The following is a 24150-nucleotide window of genomic DNA, read 5'->3' as shown; positions in this document are numbered from 1 at the left end:
CGGTAGCGAACGCGCGTAATTTATTTACGTAGCCACGTGGTTACGGTGTTCCATAAATTCTTTAATTTCAAACGGAGAAACAACATAATGTGTTCTTTGTAAATTTGTAGCGTATTTTGTAAAAAAGAGAGACTATTTTCGACGTTCTTCGCCTAGATTTCAGAACAAAAATCGATTTGTAGAATACTACATCGATGCATTTATAAATCAAGATAGATAAATAAAGATTTTTCTTTACTTTTAAGAATTATATTGCCAAGTTTGTTGTCAATAATTGTTGAAGATGTGTATAACTTTGCAGAATTTACGACAGAGCTAATATAAATTTTAGAGATATTCAGAAACTAAGATACCACATCAGAAGATAAAGATATACATTCACATATAAATGTATATATTTTCTTTAAGCTTTCTGTATTATAAGAATAAAGTAATAATATATAGTATTGTTGTACGTGATTCGAACAGCAAACCCCGCCATTATGGTACCATTAATACCATTACCGACACGCAATCATACGAATCTCCTATAAATGCGCACTTATAATTTCACGACTACAATTTAACATATAGACAATATACAATGCATTACAATATACAGGCTAATAATAAGCAATAATCGATGTTACAGCTTCGATCGGTGCAACAATAGCTTCTACAACAATGGCATACGACGATGCTATTACTCATTCTAACAGAAAATGCTTTATGTTACCCAAACAGTTAGTATATCTTATTACCTTTACGTATAAATATTACTTCGTCTAAAAGAGGTAGAAATGAAATCAAACTACGAATTTTGCAATTTGTCAAAAGAAATGCAATTGCATATCAGCGAACAGAGATTGGAACTTTGAAAATGTACGTTGCAACGTAGAAGTACCCACGGATGCCTTCGGAATTTGAATTCAACTTTGAACGATAATGCGTGGTTTTGATCGAGTTCGTACGGAAAACGAAAACCGTGCACGTAGCTCGTTCGGAATTAGAAAGCGATCCGTACGTAATTTCACGAGCGTCGTTCGGGAAGGAAGGTGTATCCGCGCAGCAGATGATGACTGCAATCTTAAGCCACTATTAAGTAATATCTTCCGCTAAAGACCGCGTCTGCACGGTGTTTCTCGGTTCTCCTGTTTGCGGCAATCGACGTCTGGTCTATGAACGAACGATCAGCAATTTCACAGAAGAGACTCTTCCTTACTAACCGGCTGATTAAGTTCGCTACTTATCTACTTACATTCCCGCCGACGGATTTTCTCATTTTTCCATTTCGCGGTAACTGACATTCACGGGAATACATAGTAGCGAGTCTCTCGGTTATCGGTTAATCGAGTACTGGGCTCTGAGACTACAATTTACAACTGTGGTATTCGTTTCAATTACGTCAAAGTTGTTCTCGTTAATATCGATTCGTTGAATTCGCCACGCAAAAGGTTATTTGAAGAAAGTCTCAAAGCATTAAACACCCCTCTAAAAAATTTGTATACCCGAGATTTAGGAGTTCTTAAACCAGTATATAAATTTTTTTCCAGGTACAGTAATGATTCGTAAAATGAACATCGTTCCAAGGTTGAAATTTTGTAATGTCGTCTTTTAAGTTTCGCTGATTTCAAGGAGGATGTCCTCGGTTGGAAGAGATAGAAACGTTCAACTTACGAATCATGAGGTTCATTTTAAGAATCATCGCTGTATTTATTTTCTCGACATAATTTCTTCTGTCCGTTGAAAACGAAGGCACTGGTACGAACGGGAGCCAGTCTAGTAATTGCCTTTGGCGCATCCTTTCGCGGGCCCATCGTCGTAACATCGAAAAACGAGATCCGCGAGCGAGACGCTCCCCCTCCGTTGCAGATGCAAATGAACCTACGCGGGTACAAACAGCCTCCGCCGCAAAAGGGCCGTAGCCGTGGCGGCCTCGCCGTAGAAACATACCGTTTGGCCGCGAAAAAGAATATCGTTTTCATTCATGCGCGGTGTTATCCGACCGGGCGCGTGTTTCTTTCGTTCGCGCGGCCACGCCCTTGTTGCTCGTCGAGTCACGGTCTGCGGAACCCAATTCGCGACTACCTTTCGCGGAAAAGGAGGCCCGCGTGACCGCATAATCGACCGCTATCACGCGATCTTTAAATGCATTATGCATGCCCGGTTGTTGCGGCCGAGAGGCGAGGAGGCAAAGAGCGAAACAGAGACGGGGCGTACGCGAGCAGAGGTAATTAGGAATCGCTGTAGGGGCCTTATACAAGACGAAAGAGTCGGAATCAAACGTAGTGGGGACAGAGAGAGAGAGAGAGGGAGCGAGACGAGCAAGAATGTCCGATACGGAAGCAACGAGAGGGAGCAAGAGAGAGGCGAAAGGACCCATCTTCTAAGAATAGCGGTCCCAAGGCCCTCGGGCCCTTGGCCCCTTCGTAATCAGTGACCATATAAGCAGAAGCCTCTCTCTTCTTTTCCCTCTCGTGCTGGTCCCTCCTCTCTGTTCGCGACGTTGAGCAAGCTCACCGACTCGTAACACCGGCCGCTGCAACTCCGCGGAACCTCTTTCATTCAGTTTCGAAAATATTGCCACACCGAAAATATAGAAAATTGAGGAGACAATGGTCCCTCTCTGTGGAGCTTTTCAAGCCTTTCAACTGTTTCTTCGTGACTCGAGAACCATCCTTAGAAATTGGTACACTATGTTGAGAATTAATTTCACGGCGATCTTTGTTAAGGAATTGTAGAAAGGGAGAGGAGTATTTCGTTCTGGGTCTCTGCTCACTGATGCATTGAATGGTTGGTCGAGTACTTGCGAGAGAGACGAGAGCATAGCCCTCTGCTAGCCAACGCGAGAACTGTCACCACAGTACACTTTCTGCGAATGTTTAAAGCTATCACAGCTTTTGAATCGATCTAAATTATGTAAATTACATTTCCATTCGATCTTTTACTGGCCCAAAAAAACGCCACTAACCTGCGCGGCTGCCACATTTTAAACAAAATTACCGATATCACGGTACATGTTTGACCATTTTTATGTTTCACGTTTGAACAAAATCGGCCAGGAAATAACTCGGCGAACATCGTGCGTCGGATAGTTTTTAACGCGCGGCCCGGAAATCGCGCCGGAGCGAGAATTTCTTCAGCTGCGAGGCGCCTAATGAGGAAAGGCGAGTTTTAATTGGACAGTTTCCGTCGGAGGTGGCAAGATACCAACGCAACAGCATGAAAAAAAAAATATTCCCTGATAGCCGCCCGCGGCGCTCGAAACAAAATCGCACGCAAAAGCTCGAGGTGTCGGCTGCGTTACGCTTCGCGTGATCTCGAGCCGCAGCATGATCGCTGCTCGCGTAAACGACTATGCAGTTACCAACGCCCGTGATTACGGGAAGGCAAGGTTTTAATTAATCGTGTACGGCTGCAAAGTGCAATAATTTTCGTGTTCGAGCCGACTTCGGAGCGAACGATCCTAAACGCGATGTTTACGAGACTTTTCGGAAAAATCAACGACAGAGAGATTCTCCCAATGTTCTGTAACGACACGGTAATGGAAAGTAGACGCAAACAGGTTGTGGAAAACGTTTTCAGAAAATTTGAAGCTCGCTCGAAGTAACAGGAAACTGTTTAAAGGAAGACGGGGATAAATTATGAAAATTCGTTTCGGAAAGACTGAACGAAGTAAGAAAGATCGTAAGAGATACCGATGGGAAGTAGGATAAATAAATTGAATATCCTGATTGCAAAAATATTGAGGAAAGTTAAAGTACACGAGGGGATACGTATATAATTAAGAGATTTTAGATCTTATTTCGAGACCAGAATTTTCAGGATCATTCTCTTCCCAGGATGTAGGGTATTTGTCTGATCGACGCAAACATTTTCGACACACGTGGCGACACTCGTCTATCTGGAAGTACACGAAGGAAACGCGTAAGGTGGAATCTATTACAAGGCCGAACGAACTCGACTGCGGATGCTGAGGGTGCGCGAAATCCGATTCCGCGTGTCGCGCGATGCGTGCAAAACCGCTGCGCCTTGCTCTGGAAACGTTAAACGAAAAATATTCGTTCTTACCGCGTGAAAATCCCGTTGCAACAAAACAGAGATTTTCGAAAAATTAAATTTCACTCCACGTCGTGGTGCAATAAATTAGAAAGAAATTTATGCAACTATCGTTAACCCATGTTTCTCTCTATTAGTTCGGATAATTTAATCGCGATCAATATTTATCTGGTCGATTATCGACGATCTCGCGTGGCACGGCCTGATGTCTGGTCGTTCGCGTTCGCGTAACGTTTGCCCACGAAATTTGGAGGACGCGCGGAAATTCTGTGGCCTTGCCCGACAGGCTGAGTCGCGCGGAACGTTTATTAACGAGCATATTACTAATAACGGAATCGAGAATCGCACGGGCGGAACTGGCGTCGCTCCGAGGCGAAATTAAAACGGGCGAATCGTTATCCCGCGAGGCGAATTTATCCGTTATGCGTGCCTCCCGACTTTTCCCACGCGATGACGTAACGATTGATCGAATAAACATTTTATTATTTTAGTTAGAAGACATTCTTCCTTTTGCAGCAATGAATATATTTGAATACGTTTCGATCCTAGCTTTCAGCTCTCTTTAGAGGAATGTAACACGTATCTTAAAAAAAAAAAGAAAATATAAAAGAAAAATAACTTTAATTAGAATATCAATAGAGTATCAATAAATGTAGAAATTTGTATAACAGAAAAATAGTGAGATCGAAACGTTGGATTAAATAAATATATTAAAATATAGATAGAATATTTCTTTCCTATGTGTTAATGAAAAGGCACAAAAATGGATCATATTTTTCAATTAACCATTCAAGATAAGTAAATATATAAAATGATCATAAAAAAAATCTCTTTTAATCGTTGCCTAAATTAAATCCCGAATGAATCGTACAGTCGCGTGTACAAATAATACGCCTCTGAGAATATGAGAAACAGTCAAGGTGCAAGCACACCGGGGAATTCAAAATTAAGTTTGTAAACTGCGTGAGATACAACGTTGTTCCTTGATTGGAAGTAAAACAATTTTAACAGCAAGAGAACTTCCCTTCGGGAAACTCTATGTACGTTTGCCGATAACAAAGGCGTAAACATCGATGATTTTCCAAGGAAAGTAAATTCAAATACGAAAGAACCGACAGACTAAACACCCGGGAGGCAAAACTTCCAAACTTCGAAGGTAAACCTGACGTTAGAACTCGTTGCTCGGGGGAAACTTCGAATTCGTAAACAAAAACAGTTAAAGAACGAATGGAAAATTTAAGTATCGACCCGAGACGGAGCCGGCGAGCGTGGGGATCGCGATTTAATCTGCTCGCGCGTAAAAAATCAACGTTGCGTCGCAAATTAAGGAGGCAAATAGTCTCGAAGACCTTCACGCTTCGGTCCTAACTTTACGACCTGCTGAACATCATAAATGGAGATTCTTGGATATTCGATCACCGCGTGTGCGGAGACCAGACAATGGGTAATTTCAAGCTTCAATCGTTGCAGGTTGATCTTCGGAAATTCGAGGACAATGGATAAAAGAGAGAATCAGGAGTCTCCACTTTTCGTTTGAACAATAATTACGAATATCACGAAATCAAAAATAAAATGGAAAATTCCTTCAAATAATAACGACAAAAGGATTTGGTCGACAACTCTTATACCGTAAATTTAAAATTTTAAATCAACTTTTCAGACATTCTGCACACAGTTTTTTAATATCTTCGTTATCGATGGAATCTTTCAGGAAAGGTAAAAGAAGGGAAATCGACATTTCGATGCGAAATTATCCGATCGCCCGTCTGATAATTCGCTGGTTGAAGAGGGGAAAAAGCAATCTTCCGATAAAATATAAACGCAGCGAGGAAGCTACGAGCGGAAAAATATACGGAATAAGCGGAACGAAGGACCGGAAGATTTCGCGAGGACAGAGGTACACGAAGAACCGTTAAAATATGTAAAACGGCACGGTCCACATCGGCCTCCGCGCCTACCTCCGGCCCTTTACGTCCTGTTCTTTTTTCTGGACCTTCGATCATCTCCTCCACCATCTTCGCGGGGTTCAATGAACGGCTATGGCCCGCAGGTGAATTCTGCGAAGGGCCAGACGAACGGATTTCGTGTTCGATTTGCCCGGAGAGGAACGTCGACCGCTCGAAAGCTGTTCCGCGTCGAAGCAGCCACCGATCTTTGTCAATCTTGCATTATTTTTTAATAAGTTGGCAATTTAACACTTTGACACCCACTGCGGAATATTAAATTTCCCATTACGTAATTGGAAAAATTAATTTTCAAGATGCTCAGGGAAATAAAATGATTAAAGATTTAAAGAAGAAAAATGGGGCTCCTCGAAAGGAATTTTTGAAATTCGTTCTCCAGTCTACAATTTATTTTGCTGTAATATAATTATCGAAAACGTGCGTTTAATTCGTGTGGTTATATGTATATTAATAAGTTATTCGTATCTTTTCCCTTGGCCATCAGCGACAGTGCCATTTTGCTCATCATCCCCTTCGCGAAAGTTCGTAAGTGTGGCGACGACATATTATACAACAGCTTAATCGGTTTTAATTACTTGTCATCTGCTTGACTTTTCTCGGCGGACGCATATGTAATTAGAGGCAACTCGACGGCCGATTCCAGACGTAATAACAAGCCGAGCTCGTGCACTCTATCGCACAATTTACCATATGCATAATTACTATCGTTCTTGCAATCTCTTTTAAGAAGGGAAAATCTCTGGTTAAATTACATTCTTTACGTGTCAACGGACCTCGTGAAACATTTAAATTCCACCTCAACGTTTTCGTGGCGACTCTAAAGATCTTCACCAATGTAGCAATACCAAACGAATAACCTTTTCCTTATCGTGGATCTCTAACAATAAGTAGTGCATTGACATTCTACGTGTATAGACGTATTTAACATGGCAATTAACATTAAATATCAAGGACCGTTTATATCGACATTTTTGTAACAACGCCAAATGCAGTGGATAATTCCCAGCGACATTGCTGGTATTTTTAATCGAAAAACAAAAACACAATACTCTTGAAACCCAATTTAAGGCAGTGTTCTCTGAAATAGAAAAGGAATTCAACCCTTAAAAATTTTATAATCTAAAGAGGGTGCAAGAAAATGTTTACTATTTTAAGCTTACTAAAAAATTTGAAAATAACAAATCCCAACTGATTTTGGTGATTACAATATCACCGAGGAAAAGTACACTGGTTATTTAAAAGCAATTTTCAAGTTCGAAAGTTTGGAAATCGTCGCACGTTCGCTCGACGGGAGTTTAATTTCGCGGATGCACACGCGCGATGCAACGAGATTGAACTCCCTCCAATACGAGGACAATCGCGATTACAGTTAGTTAGATCAGTTACACTTGTGCAAGCAACAGACTACGGTGTATTACGGGGCACGAAAGCGACGCAGTCACGCTCGCGACCGAAACAACGAACGCGTCGCGATAAAATTCACGCCGGAACTTTTTATCGGGCATCAGCGTTTCGTACGGACTACATACGTTGGCCAACAGGGGCACCATCCTGTTAAATAAAGGAACGGAGCAACGAGGAGAATAATCCACCATTGTGTCTTAAATTTTCCCGAGAGCGGAATCTGCTTAACCGAATTTCGTTTGCGAAAGCAGATTATGTTCCAGCGATCGGGGGAACTCGATGGCCCGGACAAAGAAAAACAAATTTCACGTCTCGACGACAGAATCTCTTCGGGAAAAGAATAAACATCGATAACTCTCCCGTCGAAATCGCGCCTCCCTTTGGAAAGACTCGTGGGGGCGAACAACCCCTAACACGACGGATCATTTATTACTTTTTGCGTCATCGAATCTCTCCCCCCTCCTCTATCTTCCCTGCTATCGCGGGATTGACAAAATAAGATGTTTCGCCCGGTACTCTTTATCGCCGCGCGGCGATCAATCTCTTTTTATCAGAAAAAGGCGGCGAGTGTTTCGCCGCGTGAGTGGCCGTTACATTTTCGTCGACAGGGGAAAAACGACCAGCCCATTTTCGCGACGATTTCGTGGAAAATCACGTCGCGTGCCGTGCCCCAACCACCCGCGATTCAATTTTCCCGTAATATTCTGATTTAACGGGGCCGACCGCCTCGAGGAAAGCCGTTCCGAGCGAGCGACGTCTTCGAGGTTCGAGGCTTTCGACGCTCGAGGACTCCCGGGGATAATTGCAACCGGGACCGCAAAAATATTGTCCGCCGTTTGAGTGCGTCGGTTTAATTGCTCGATGAAATTGGTAATTCCGGAGGGGACGAGGACGTCGTGACGTAACCGCTTTTCCAATTACCGTGCGTTCACAACAAGGTGTATTGTTAAGTGGCCATCGACCTTCGACGACCCACTTTTCGCCGTACGCAAATTAACCCTAGAAAGACCAAGGAGGGGTCCACTCTAACAGTCGGGTAATTTTAAAACCAAACTGTTCTCTGGATATTTTTATATTTAACATTTTACGTAGGGTCAGTTGCCCTGATATGGAACACTTTTCATAAAAAGTTAAATATTATGAATTTATAGGACATTTTATGCTCTTTTGACTGGCGAAAGTCAAGTTTAAATTATAATAACGGTTTGGGAAATGTTTACTTATTTTACTGAGGTCCTCATTTTCCATATTAGGCTCATAGTGTTCATAATATGCAATATTATATTTATATTTGAAGAAATAATCGAGCCAACACAAAGCTGATGCATTTACCTTATTATATATAATATTAGATCAAAAACTCAGACTGCGATATTTTCTTAAGAAATGACAATCGTAATCAATACTGCGATAATTGCTTTAACATTGCGGTGTTCTAAATTAGGAACGTATTCCATATTAGGGCAACTGACCCTTTATTCCAATATTAGCTGTATCTAATTTTCTCTTAAAGAGGGAATTTTTCAGGAATCTGGATAAAGAATTTTGTTTATGTCTTTTGAAACCTTGGACGTCTGCAATTTGACGAAATTCGTAAAAATGACACCAGAAAGTTTTCTAACGAATTTGAATAAACAATTCTAATGAGCTAGAAATAACAAATTTGACAGATTTAGATCACGAGAACGAGTAGATTAGACTATCCGTCAGTTAGGAAATCGTTCATGAACTGTCAGACCGCTCGGCTAAGATAGAATAGCACAACGTCATGCATAAATCACATGCGACGTGCAATGCCTAATAAGACCTCTTTCAATAATTGATGCAATTAGTTACTCAGGAAATTGGCATAAGATTGACTTGTTGATCTCTCATTAAGAAAAATAAGGAGTGGTCGAGCATTATGTATAAACAGTTTAGTAGAATCAGTTATACTCGGTTTGTACTTGAGAATCGATGGAGTACAAAAATGGCTAGAACTCGAGAAGCTGGTCAAATAGGGCATTTATATTCTTCTATCCTCTGTGTGTCCAAGAAACGGAGGAAATTATTTTATCATCTTTCGATAATTCTTGTACTTCAAACTACCACTTCTGTTCGAAAACTAGGGTTAATAACGTTGAAGACTATGTTCGTACGGACTCGTACTAATTACAAGTATTTCACAAACTAAAATTTACGTGTATTGGTCGAATTGGTTCTTTTCTAACATGCAAAGCTACCATCGCTCATAGAATACTCGTTTCTTAAAGGTCGTTTTTCGAAGGCAATTATAACGTTGGTGGGCTCGAAGAGCCTTCATTTACCCCTTCCTATTCCTTGGTCATTAACGTAACGGCACGTGGATTAGTTTTTCTAGGGTTAAACGAAATCTCCCGCCGTTAATACGGAACAAGATCCGCCTTCGTAGACCTAAATTCGGTCGCTGAATCGATGAAAAACAAACTGCTTCGCGGTCAACGGGTACAGTTTTTATTAGGCATCGCGCCGTTAACCATCACCCGTCACGGTGATTAATGGCCTATGGCTCCTTAGCGAACCACTAGATCGATTTTTGTCGCGGCTACACTGTTCTGCACTTTATACAGTGATCATTACTCCATGCGACGTTTTCATCGAAAGAATTATCGCGAACACTAATTCTACATTAAAGCTTTTTTTCCACGTTGAAACCGTGACTCGTCTTTGATACGCGGTAGTCTTCTTTCCTCCTCCTTTCAGCCTACGGCAACGTTTCACGATGAAACGAAACATGGAATTTTTGAAAATCGTACCGATTCGATGACACTCAATTAAACGATAGCAGAAACACTTTTGCAACTCGAGGCTTCGAGCGCCGCTGTTGCCGAGTTAATTTGTAATTCAATAGTTTTGTTTCGAGCAAGTATAACCGCCGTTTCCGACGTTCTATATTGAATATTCATAGTGAAATGAATATTTAATTCGAAAAGAAAACTTTAATTAGATTAATTATACGCCGCACGAAAATCGTTTCCAGAACCCCGGCGACGACCTCTAATTAATGTTATTCGATATTTTTAATTAGCCTGTCATCGCCAACTGCTCGCATTAATACCAAAAATTTTTAATTAGTATCTATATTACTATTATAATAACCGAATAATTTTATTTCGCGCGATTGCTATTCAGAAACCTCGAACGTATTTTGATAACTATGATAATTATTATTCTGGACGGTGGATAACAGAATTTGATGGGATTTGGAACAAACTAATTTTCGCAAAATCTCATTTCTGGCAATGTTTCGACGATGGAATTGTAGCTAACGTGAAATTGCAATTTTAATCAAATGTTACAAATTCGTCAAATTTTATTTGAATAATGGCGAAATGCTTTAAAGGAGACGATATATGGTAAGCTCTGAAGAAATGGTTGCCATATGCAGTTGCATACAGTATTAACTCTGGAATACTATAGTGGGTTTCAAACTTACCACTTAACTAAACTACCTTAATATATTTTTGTATAGAGCAGAGTTGCAAATTAATTGGTATGCAAAGTATCGATGACCTGATGTTTTCATTTAAACAAAAATTACAACTTAAAATAGCGTAACTTTGTTTTAAGTAGACTTTCAATACGACCATAAATTACGAAAACTCAATCGAAGACTCAAGAATTAACCCTTTGCTCTCGTATGTCACCATATAGTCGCCGTCCTACATTTTATTATTATACACATATTTACATTACTATTTCATTCTAGGGACCCTTGTTACAATGTTTTGCATATATAAAATAAAATAAATAAATAAAAGAGAAAAGATTTTACCTCTTTTTGTCCTGGCTAATTGGTTTCATTCCCGAGGTCATTTGTTCATAAAAAAATCATCAAAGTAAAATAAAAAATACAAGATTGTGTTTTCGAGGGGAATATTGAAACTATATTTCATAAATTCATAAAGGCTGGTAATAAAAAATATACCGAAGCCTCATATTTTATGTAGTGATACTAATTAAGTATTTCATGTTTTATTATGCCTCGTAATAATGAAATATTTTTTTCTTCCCATTCATTTTCTAATTAAATTATATCACACAATTACTGTGTCATTTTTAAATGCAATTCGTTGCATCGAAGTGGTGAAAATAATTTTGACAGCTTTTCCGTGCAAATCACTGTGTGTCATTACGTACCAACCCCATCGAAAAGATGAACACATCATCGTTCGATAGCAAAAGAGCCAAGGGAAACTCGACTAGCGGGGATCGCAGATCGAGTGAACGATACAGGGGCCGCGCGACGAGAGGAATTCTTGGGGCGTGCATCGTTGGAAACGTGGCGGTAAGAAGTAGATTTGACCCAACGATGCCGGCTGGGGGTCGAGGAATCGTCGTGTCAGACGATACGTCGAAGTGGATCGTGAGAGGCCCGGGCGGTTAGATTCGAATCAACGATCCGATACTCACCTATGATGGTGTGCACCCTCACGGACAGCTGGGTCCTGAGAACGATCGAGTTCTTTCGGCTGAAACAGAAAAGAAAGAACGAAATCAGCGAACATCATTTGCTGCCAGCGGGAGCAGAATCGACGGAAGCCAACCGGTGGCTGTAGAAAATTGGGTTAAGCATTCGAGGGACGAGCGGGGGGCGGGGGAGGCCACGGATGGAAAAGCATCGCGACGACGCAACCGCGTAATTATTTCTTACACCATAGACGGCCGCTAATTATTCGTGGCCGCGAATTAATCGAGCCTGCTGCTCGGGTAATTACTTAATTGGTCTGCGTGAGCGCTTGCACAACGCCGCCAGCCGTGTGTGCGTGCGTGTTTTTGCCCGTCCGTGTGCACGGAGCACGATTCGATACGAATTGGGTTAAAGTGGCTCCCTGCTACGGAATCCGCGCCGCGCACCTTGGCTAGTCGCGAACTTTAAGGCCCTGCGAACCTTCCCACGCCACGCGTCCCTGAGAAACTACGGCGACCGCGTAGACAATGGATTTCAGAGTCAGCGGAGAGAGAGAAAAAAACACACACACACACACACGGAGAAGAGGGGGAGAAGAAGGTAGGAACACACGGTCGCGGGACAGAGGAGGAAGAAGAAGACGCGAGGACGCAGCGGCGCACCGAGCGTCAAACGCATCCGGGGCGAAAAAGTCGGGTACGTACGCGCGTTAATAATGTTTCCGCTCGTTAAACGAGCGAGACCGAGCACGATTGCGCGTTCCTGCTTTTCCCACACGTGCTAGCGCGAGCAACAGGGTCCCCGCCGCGCGTAAGAACATCCCGCGAGAGCAGATCGATCCGCGATTAAACGCGATTGTGTGTCTTCGTGAAATGCTCGGGTCGAGATGAGAAATCGGTTGCCTCGGCCCACGACGTTTACGCTGCCGTGCAAAAATTACGAATTACGAATTACGCGTGTGACGTTCTGTCGAGGAACGGCTAAACGTTTAACCCTTAAGGGGACCAGGCAGTCAGAAAATCGATTTTTAAAAAAATTTTGTTTTTAAGTAATTATATTCAGAAATTAAATGCCAAAGCTTCGTGACGTTGTGGTGAAAAATAGGTATTTAAAATCGGTGAAAATCCGTAAGGGATCGGTTTTTCAACAGGTCAACAGGTTTAATATCTTCATGTAATTCTAAACTTATTACACTATAAAACAATTGCCATTTTAAAGGATCTGTTGCATGATAAGTGGAAGAGCCCAATCCTTAGCTATCGATAATGCACCAATCGCAAAATCATTCGAAATTGTTGTGAACATTTCTTTTTCCCAGATATTTATCAAGACATCAACAACACTAATAGGACACGAATAAGTAACTCTGCATCCGCGCAATCGGATAACAGCCTCCAATTTAGAGGTTTCTAAGATGTTGGGACGTTTCACGAGTTTCAGGTATTTCGAGAAATCTACATCATCTGTAGCCCCTGAAACTCCTGGGAATCGTTTAAGATCCTCGAGATGTTTGGAACTGCTCTAGATCACTGGGTCCGACCTGAAATCCCCGAAATTCTCGGAATCTCTGAAGCCCTTCGAGACTTTCGAGACACTTGAAACTCACGGAGGCGCCAAAACCACTAGATCCGAACTTCTTATCAGATTGCACCACTAGAAGGCTACCTGTATAATGTACCGTAAATCACGGACGGTATCGGTACAATGAATCCAGAATGATCTGTATCGAGTATTATCACAACCTAGAATAGTGTGTTTCGAAGTGTTTGAGATCGTCTGTAGATGCTTCTACGTGTCTGAGTTTATGTATCGAATCCCACGAAGAGCGACTCTTTTCTATCAGATTCTAAGCTTTCTGAGCAGTGTTTTTTATATCCAACCTATGCAATGTGAGACACTTTCAAACTGCATCAAATCTCACAGTACTCTTTCGAACACAACTTTGAGTTCCACACGCGACGAAACTAATAGAATTCGACTTTGCTGGTCGCTATTTTCAAACGTTGGAGCACGTCCATTATTTCCAAGAACCCAAGCAGAACACAGAACGAGTTCCGTCGGTGGAACACAAACGTCAAACCAATTCCCGCGACGCGAAACTTGAAATCACTTAAATTCGTTCCATAAACTTCATTTCCACGACTCATTTCCCGTCGCTCGTTCGCAACACCGTCAAACGAGACCGCCGCCCGGCGCGGTAAATCGAAAATCGCGCCAAGTCATCCGCGTCGTTCCGTCCAGAAGGGCGCGCGACGTCCCGACGCCATCAAACTTTCGAATAATTCGACGTCACCGGGACCCGTCGGCCCGTGGAAGATTAAAGGCGCGACGTTAATACGGGAATTATGAAGTTTGTTATTGCGATTGAAAAATATTACCAAGTTTTAAGCGATTCTGGAATCGCATCACAGCGAGGGCAGAAGGGGGGGTAACTGGCGAAACTTTTGATCCGCGTCGTTTGCCTCGCGGCCCCCACCAAGCTATCCCGTAAACAAACCATTTCCATGAGAATCGAGGAAAAAGAAGCCGTAGGAACGGGGGTCGTCGTACTCCCTTAAGAGAGTTGAAACGCGGGGGCAGAGGTTGCTCGAATAAATTAAAAACTTTCCGGCACGGGGCCAAGTTCAATGTCGCCCGGATCTTCGACGTCGTCGTGGTCGTCGACGGTTTACGTTTCCACGTAAACACGCCGCGGCCTGGCTTCTTTTCTTTCGCGTCCCACTATTCAATCCGCGCTGGCGTAATTGCCATGTATTGTCCCGCGGTAATTGCTCGAGAACAGACGTCAACGAACACGCCGGGGACGGTGCTCGTCCACCGTAGAAAGTAGAATTTCAATCTCGCGAGAATTGAGATAGAAATTTCGAAAGTTACGCGGAGGCGGAATCGGATTGAATTTGCTCTTCGCCACGGACCCGCGGAACGCTGAAATTTAGATGAACTAACAAGAGTACCGCGGAAACTGTAACGCTCCGGTTTTAATGAACCTTTGCACACAAATCTGCAACAATAAATATCACTATTCGACGAAACATATCAAACGGATCTCTGGCCACGCATTATATTTGCGGTAAAGAATTTTTTTATGAAAAGTACGTAGAATTTCGGGGGTATGTATATTCACAAAAAATAATTGTAATTGACCCCCGCAACCGAAAATAATTTTTCCAGAACGATTTGAAATGTTTTCTTTTCAGGGTAACCAGACAGTTGTGGTCAGACATATTTTCAGTAATGAATTTTTTTTTCGAAAGTGAGTAGGATTCTGGGGGTATGTGTATTCACCAAAAGTGATTGTAATTGGCCCTTCTAGCTAAACATAATTTTTTTAGAACGATTTGGAATTTTATTTTCGCCGAAAAATTGAGGCACTTTCCTGAATTTTTTTCTCGAAAATGCGTAGGATTTCGAAGGTACGTGTATTCACAAAAAGTGATTGTAATTGGCCCCTCTAGCTAATCATAATTTTTTTAGAACGATTTGGAATTTTTTTTTCGCCGAAAAATTTAGGCACCTCCCTGAATTTTTTTCTCGAAAATGCGTAGGATTTCGAAGGTACGTGTATTCACAAAAAGTGATTGTAATTGGCCCCTCTAGCTAATCATAATTTTTTTAGAACGATTTGGAATTTTTTTTTCGCCGAAAAATTTAGGTACTTCCCTGAATTTTTTTCTTGAAAATGCGTAGGATTTCGGGGGTATGTGTATTCACCAAAAATGATTTTAATTGACCCCTGCAATTGAAAATAATTTTTTCAGGACGAATTATTGACATTATATTTTCGAAGCCTGACTATAATGTCTGCTCTAACACTGATCCTCTTTTCTTCTTGGAATACGTTCTATCTAATATTATTAGCGAATTAAAATTGTGGAACAAAAATATAGTGTTCCACTTAAGAAACATAGAGTGGTTTTAACATAGTTATGAGAAATTAAAGGGGAGATCAATAAGTGAATATAAATTAACATTACAAATGTGACTGTATACTTTAGTGTGTCTTTTCATAATACACACGGCCGTACTTCGAAGGTTAATTGACTCTTCATTCTCCACTTCGTCCTCGTGTTCTCTTCCCCTTTCTCGTTTTCGAAAGCTAAATTAATTATTCTTGAATTTTCAACCTACAGTCACTTGAAACTAAAGACACTAAAAGCCAGCATATTCGGAATTCCGTCGTCTATATCCATTCTCCAGGTCACACAGAAAATCCCGCAATAGCGCGCTTGTACTAAGCTTCCACCCTCGTATTATCGCGAATAGTAATTTGGCTAACACCGTTTTCAGCGTAATATTATTTCCGTTCTTCTACTCTTCACTAATCACGAATTTCAAATTCCCAAGTTCACCAAGAAACTCCAAAACAAAGTAAACTCATCTCCTTTCTTTTTCATTCCCTTTCATCGCTGCATATATCGGCCGCCATAGTGGATTTAAAAATAATTCGCCAATAAGGCGTTCCGACCTTGTCTCGAGTGTAACGTTTTGTTTCAGAATTAAAGTTGTTGTTGGCAAGAAAAGATTTTCTTGGCTTCCAATCACACTACCCGCGAGGTCGCAAATCAGAAATTTTGAACAACTGCTGTAAATTGAGCGTTTCGCTGAAGATTCAAAGTTTAGGGCAATTGCTCCGTCATCTTATTTATGTGACACCTTCTCGTCACGAAGAACACTATTACGAGGAATATGTAACACAAAAATAACACTGTTACAAACATCATGCATCGAAATATCGTTGGCAAAAGTATCTCGTGACAAATAATCACAAGCAACAATATTGCACCAATGTGTGGGGATTAATGAATCAAGCGTAAATATACCATGAATTCTCACTCCACCCACATTTTCATTCTCTAACACACTCAGACGTATTACTGTACTGATTCTATTAATATTCACAACCGAAGAATGTGTTATGTGTAATGCATTCGCTAGTCAAATTAAAATTGTTACGCGGTCCGTAGTGGATAGTTTTCCATTCGAACGATGGCGGAGGAACGTGTCCGGCGCACGGTTCCGGAAAAACCACCGGAAGCGTCAATTTAACGCCACTTCGTAACGCCGTGCAAGAAAATCCTCGCGCATTAAAGCCCCCTGGATGCAAGAGTATCGATAATCGGTATTCGGAGAAACTTTGCAGACTATCGGTCGCCGTCGTCGATTGAAAACCGCTTCGAGCCGGGGGTTATCGCGTCGAACCACCCCCGCCCGTCGTGTCTCGGTCCTTTTTCAACCCCCGTTGCGTCTGTCGCCGTCCTACCGAGCGGAGTCGCGATTAATGCGCCATTAAAGGAGATTGGAAATCCTTTCGTCGGGACTTTCGTCGCCGTGCTTACGGACAGCGAAGTTTCCACGAGCATCGGCACCGGCCAGGATTTTGCATTCCATTTGCAAGGGAACGTTTCCCTCGGCTGGTTTCCATTCTCCCGCGGGTGCACTCGGTGCCGGCAAGCTGGCAAACGCCTCCCTCCCTCCCCCCAACCCCCGAGACGAGAGGGTGAGATCGCATTTACATGGAGTTCCGGCTCCTCGAGTCGATTTCGAGGACCAGCCGTGCTCCGCGATACGATCGGCTTGTTTTTCCGGGGGAACCACTCCACCAGCCCACTCGCTAAGGTCGAACATCTCCGGGATCGTTGACGATCCTTTACCGACGAAATTCCAGAATCGCGCGCGAATTAAGTCGTTCGAGCATTAACGACAAAACCCTGTCAAAGCGACGCACAGTCGAACAGGGACGAAAGTGAAAAGATCAACCTGCTCATCGGCGATAATACCATTCATAGACACGTTGTTAGATAGTCAGGATGAACAGTCGTCGATTGTTTTAGGGGAGGAAATTTTTTGCCCAACAGAAATTTTAGTTATATCGTATAAATAGGGTAAAGATGCTATATCATAAAAAGAATAGTATTCTATTATTTTTAATGGGTCGTATCGTTCAGGGTAAGAATTCCTTATTTTGAATTTTCGTTTTTTTCATACATTTATCCTAACCTTGATTAGACTTTCCTAAAATACTCCTCCATAATTCTGGCTGAAAATCTTTGTGGATGTATCTTGCAAACGATCAGCTGCTTCCATTTGCCCCTTAATTTTTCACAATTATTTATTTATTTAGTCACGATCACAAATAGAGCTATTTTTGACCGGTGGTTTATAAGTTCATCTCAGAAGTTCTAGCAACTGACGATGATACCACAATCTGAGCTATTTCTCTATGTATTTTATTCTATATACTTTGTTCCTATAGTATTCTTTATATCCACAATATATTTATATTGGATACATTTCTACATATTTCAATAATCTAACACTAAGCGTACTAACGACTCTCGCGTGAAACACTGAGAGGAAGCGTTTACAGAATTGGAATGCAAGGTCTAACGTCTGGTACTCAGTTCTGTCTTTAAATGGCCAGGTGGAATTATTCCAGCATAAAGCTCGTAACTCGTAAACAAGATTAAATAGGATGTGCTTTTATCGATGAACGTCTCGTCCAAAACTGAGACGTCTCCTTTGACAACGTTGCCTTATAAGTGCTCGTCGCTTGCACTCCAAGGAGAGAGAGAAAAAACAGTGGGGGGGAGGGGGGGGGATTACGAGGAATGTAGTGGTACGAGTAAGTAGAATGTAGACGTCAAGCAATTTTGCCTTATGAAGGCTGACTATTACGTCTGACCCAATACGACTTAGAATGTCTTTTTTTTCCTCCGCTAACTAGGCTTCGAACGCGAACCGCTGGAAAGGCTTTCTATGAACCGAGATTTACGATAAGAACTATTTAGGGAAAACATCTGCTAACAATATCTCTACGGAGTAATTAAGTAAAAGGTTCATCGTTTCCAAAAAAAAAAGAAAATTCGAACTGGGTCACGATACTGATTTAATCGAGGAACTTGTTGAAAGGTATCGAAGAGTTTTAAACGTAAATAACTCGAGAAATATTGAATTTCTGATAATGAATACACCGACGTAAGGTCTTGCACTCCCCCTTGCAAGTGACTTTACGCACCTGCCGCCCAGCCGCCGGAAACCACAAGGTAAATGGGAATATACGAGCGCCAACACACGCGGCCGCCGTGACCAGCAAGTCGTCAGCGACCAACGAAGCGCATTGTTTCGTACAACGAGCAATTTTGAATCAAACCAGACGCGTGCAAATGCTACAATAGACACGAGTTTCGACAGAACAAAATTCGAAACGCTGCGTGATTGGCTGTTTCTTTGGAAATATTGAAAAAATCATGTTATAAATTCGTAACAGAACGATGGAGATCGTTGGTATCGGACGCGTAACCCTCTGCACCAGGGTTTGGCACCCCACACGCTACCAAGTGGGCGTGCATCGTGACCTTCGAGTCATTCCTCAGACAAGGTCGTCGTCTTCCACACGCGATCTTATATTTAAGCAAGACGCATTCACAGACTCGCGTGACAAGATGGACAACTCAGAGACAAATAGATAGACAGCACCGCGAGCGATCGAAGTTGGCACTTCTCCGTGCAAATTGCTGTAACGCGATTATTTTACGCCAAGCTCTCGTGTAACTCGTTATTTGGATCATAATTCGATGGAGCGATGGTTTAACTAAGGAAATATTATGATTCGAAACGCTGCTCAGCGATCTGATCAGCCAAATTACTTCCTTTTCTTACGTAAGAGACGGAATGTTGCAAGAAGATCTTATGAAAATGCTAATGAGGTCGTTTAGAAGTTAACGAGCTACTTTGGTGAACGCGTGTTCACCGAGTGAGACATTTATGTTAAATCTCTTCATTTTAACGAACGAAACGCTATTTACATCGTCGCCATTTTAAAATTGAAACGGACGGTTATTCATGAGCCGAAATTAAGAAATGACCAGCGAATTCATTCTGAAAACTTTTACACAATCTACTCTGTTATAATATTATTCCTGCACTGTTAACATAATTTTTTGGAAGCCTTCTTTGAAAGTAAAATGCTACACTTTTAAGATTTATTATTTCTTTAGTTAAATATTTGCTTAATTAACGACGTTTCAATCGCAAGGTTTCGCGTCACTCCTCATAAATATATACATCCTGCATTTATAAAATTAATGATCTCGTTCTTAACCTTCGAACAGAATATGAACTCAATAGGGAAAAATTAATAAATTCAAGGTGACAATACGTCAATCTGTCTATATTTCCATAAAGTTATCATCGTCGAAAATAGAATCTTTCTATGAAAAACACTCGAAGTGTGTGGACGATACACGTGATGCGTATCGATCAATGATCAAACGAAGAATGTCATTTTGAAAAATTGACACTCTAGTTAATACACTGTGTACTTTAGTACCGAGAAAACTATTCCATGAACTCACACAAAACGACCCTGAAACAATCTAAATTTACGTAGAAGTACAAGTTATTTAGAAGCACGTGAAACTTAGACATTGAACGTGCTCTATAAATAACGTACAAAGTAACAGACACCATTTAATTTCTCGTTCAAAGAACTTCCCTGTTCTCTCGCGACTATAGACTACACACGAACTGTATACATTTTTTAATTCTTTAAATAATTAACTAATAATTTCTTATTAAAAGAAATTCAACTCTGATGCATGCAGGAATGAACAGTGAAAAATAAATTAAATCCACGAAAATTTCGACGAATTTGGGAATTCCAAATTCCGATCACAATGATCGATCATCAGACGTGCTTGACCCAATTCGTGTATCCCAGATCGAAACGCGTCCCAATTTCGGAAGTTTCAGGAAACGAAAACTTTCGGAGGAAGCTCAAGCACCAAGCAGGTCATCCAGTCACTAGGCACACGACGTGCTCAACGAGTCGAGCGTAATTTCGCTTGTCACGAAAAATGACAACTTGTCAAACTGCAGTGAATACAAACTGCAACGAAGTACGCCGCATTGAACAGAATTATGTCGAGCAGCCGGACCAGGATTATGCCCTAATTGAACCGCCCGGAACCATCGTGAAACTGCTCGAAACTTACCGAACAGAGAGAAATTTTAAGCGAATTAGTAAGTACCGGGGAGATCCGACTACTCGTTCCTGAAACTTCCAAGTATTTTCATTGCGATTTCGGACGAACCGTTGAAACGAAAGAAAGAGCGTGCAATCTCAGGGAAATTTTCAAGTGTTCGATAAAAGCAATTCGATGCAGCTTAAAGGCAAATATTTACGATTGAAAATTGTACGTTTCACTTGAAATTTAGAAACATTCGACTAAATTTAATTCGTCTGGATTAAAATTGTATATAAATTCATTTCAATTTTTCTAGTCAAATTACATGAATTATAAAACGTTTCCAACGAAAGGATTCTTCGGAAAGAACTGTCTAATTATTTGGAATGAGGTTTTCATTTGAGTCAAAGAAGATACAACGTTAGGGAAATTATAGACCTTTCCGCAAAAATCACCGAAGCCTCTTGAGCACCAGCCAAGTGAACTCTCTGTGTCTCGGTACGAAATTGCCAATTGGCCATTGCAATCGCTCTAGCCGCGATAGATTCAGGGAAAAGATAGGCGAGTAGCGGTCGTGTAAATTAGAGCCACCGAGGAAAACGATGAATTCGGAGCTACGGAATGCAAGCTGCTTTAACAATTTCATGAATCGCGGCGGCAGTTATGCGAGCAAGGATGCCGGGCTTGCTGTAAGTATGCTGAGAGATATGCGAGAACGTTCGACGGCAATTACAGCGACCATTCATCAGGAATGATTTAAACGAGGCTGACAGGTTTATACCAATTAAATGCAACGAAGATCTTCTTTTATTCGACGTTGCATCAAAATCGTACGAAACTGTCGAATGAAGTGTACGCGAAATTAAGTTAGGAAATCAGGGTCTGGGTGATCCATGGTAGAATATTAAAAGAACACTGAAAACTTGATCTTCCTTTTTCGATGGACTACTCGAAATGACGTTCTAAAATATTAGATAAATTAATATTTTTGAAACTAGTGATGAAATAATTTATCCACCCCCTAAAAAAAAGGATTTGTAGATGTTTCTAAATTTAATTTTCTGAAAAAGCTTGGTATCACTTCCGATAGTAATTCCTTGGTACAAGATATAATAGTCTATCGTAATTTCAAAGCACTGAAAGTGTAACATTTAAATTTGCATATGGTAACAATATTGTCAATCGACCATCCGTATATTGAACTGATAAATTAGCTGATTGAATGTACCAACACAACGAAAATCTACAGTTCTATTTAAATCTCAATGAGAGAAAATATGCATTTAACAGAAATTTGCAAAACGATAGTTCTTCGAGTTCGATCCCTCCCTGGGTGGAAATTATGCAAGCCACGCGGCAGCAAAACAAAGCACGAAAATAAAATGTCGCCGGGGCCTGCCAAGCGTTGAGTCACTAGGCTCGAAAACAAAATTCCACGTTTTCGCGCGGATCGACGAGGATCGAGCGTCGAGGCACGCGAACGATTCACGAGCGGCAAGTATAACGAACCGATGGGCTGCTTCTGGCAAGGTCGTTGGATAATTTACGCATCGCCGAACGACGTATTAATTATCGTCGACCGGCGATACGGATCCCGCGAGCGTTCACGAAACGAGGCACCGCGTCGATTAACGCACGAATAAATAATCGTCGACGACGAACGGACGATTGAGCAAGAATTCTAGGCTAGGCGATGCGCGTAAGGTCGTTTCTCTGTCTCCCCCCCTCTCCCCCTTCTTTCAGGCCATAAATCACTTAGGAATTAACCCCTCTAATTGGTCCTCCCCCGCCCCTCTGGTATTTAAATCGACGTCGCTTCGTCGACCGTTATGAGAATGCGGACGTGTAAAGCGCACGCACGTTTCCACGAGGACGTTTTCACGCGGTCGATTTAATTCCCTCGTATAATTAGTCGCTGCTTCCAGAGCTCGTTCGAGCGCCGCTGAGATCGTCACCGGACTAATTGAACCTCTCAATTTGTCGCGACAAGCAGAAACGACCGCCTGGCGTGAAACGAACCTCGAATCAAGGTGACGATAACGCTCGTACGGGATTTTTATTCCGCGATCGAGACTCTCGAGTAATCGTAAAACCGATTCTTCCAATCAAGGGATCCGGGGACCGATTTCATAAGATCGTGGGACGAAGGTGCTGCAAATCCTTCGTTTTGTCTTTAAAATGATATTGTTGTATCTCTGTGATTTCATGCTCAACGTATTGCACCACTATGTTCATCTCACTCGTCACTAATCACATATATTGTACTATACAGGGCTAAAGAGATGGCTACAATGGTTTCTCGTAACTATTAAAGTACGCCTATCGAAGAGAACCTACGATGATCAAATAATTTTTTTAGGTATTACAAGTTACCCCTTTGCTGCCCTTCTAATCATTTTTCTAGGTTTACGCAGTGCAATGGTGGACAGCAGACAGCGGATATTTGTGTATTTATGGGAAATTTAAATTTTCAGAAAGCTACAGAATGCACTAAATATGCAGAAATATAAGAAATATATCAAATAATATATGAATTATTGTATTTAGGGGTTCAGACAACCCTCTGCAAAGCTAATTCAATTAATAAAAATAAAAATAATAATCAGCCATGGAAAATTGCTATATAGTTTAAGAAACCATAGTGACTTATGTTTTATGAATTTAACTTTAAAATAATAAATGGCCTGCCAAAGACAATACATACTTCTTCATATTTTCTCAGTGCTTTTGCAGACTTCTAATAAATATAGTTAATGAATGTAAGTAAAAATCTCTGAAAATGTATTAAAGAATATCTGCAGCTTTAGTCAAGAATATCTCTAATAGAAAACTTGTTGTAAGGAATAAAATCTCAAATTATTTGGTTAAATGAAGAAGTTCTGAAAATATTAGACACTTTAGAATACGTTTTCGTAATGGTTTTCAAGTAACGAGAAATTGGAGGGAATATCGTGTTCTTAAGACTGAATAAGGAACAAGATTCAGGTCTAGGAAGTGGTTAATTACGATGTGTAATTGAAAACAGGGTAGAAACGTGACGAGAGTCGATTAGATGGCGTACGAATGATAGACGACGGCTCTGTGACAATTTGCGTCAATTTACGTCGTTGCAAGGAACGAGTTCGTGGCGATGACACATGAAAGGATTCGAGGCTCGTTCAAACACAACAATCGCACCGATTCCACCCGGATAATGGGGGATCCAAGTGGAAACGGTCGGTGGGTTTTCTTTCGCAGTCGATCGCCTCGCGATCGGAACGAAAAGAATTGGACATCAGAAAGTGGTGACTCCGTAGACTTTTATTTGCCCGGACACCCTCCCTCCACCCCCCTCCGTGTTGTTAAACCC

General features: G+C 41.4%; 1 protein-coding gene across 1 annotated transcript in view; it reads right to left on the bottom strand.

Moving 5' to 3' along the window:
* LOC122399487 (FH1/FH2 domain-containing protein 3) overlaps positions 1–24150 on the bottom strand; it is a 250892-nt gene that overhangs the window by 68264 nt on the left and 158478 nt on the right. Inside the window, exon 3 of the mRNA XM_043400189.1 lies at positions 11838–11896. Within this exon, the coding sequence (XP_043256124.1) occupies positions 11838–11896 (59 nt within the window). The remainder of the gene's footprint in view (positions 1–11837; positions 11897–24150) is intronic.

The sequence above is a fragment of the Colletes gigas genome, unplaced genomic scaffold, assembly GCF_013123115.1.
Source record: "Colletes gigas isolate AHSC1104 unplaced genomic scaffold, ASM1312311v1 Colletes_gigas_Sc00013, whole genome shotgun sequence".
Classification (NCBI taxonomy): Eukaryota; Metazoa; Arthropoda; class Insecta; order Hymenoptera; family Colletidae; genus Colletes; species Colletes gigas.
This window is presented reverse-complemented; position numbering and strand designations above follow the sequence as displayed.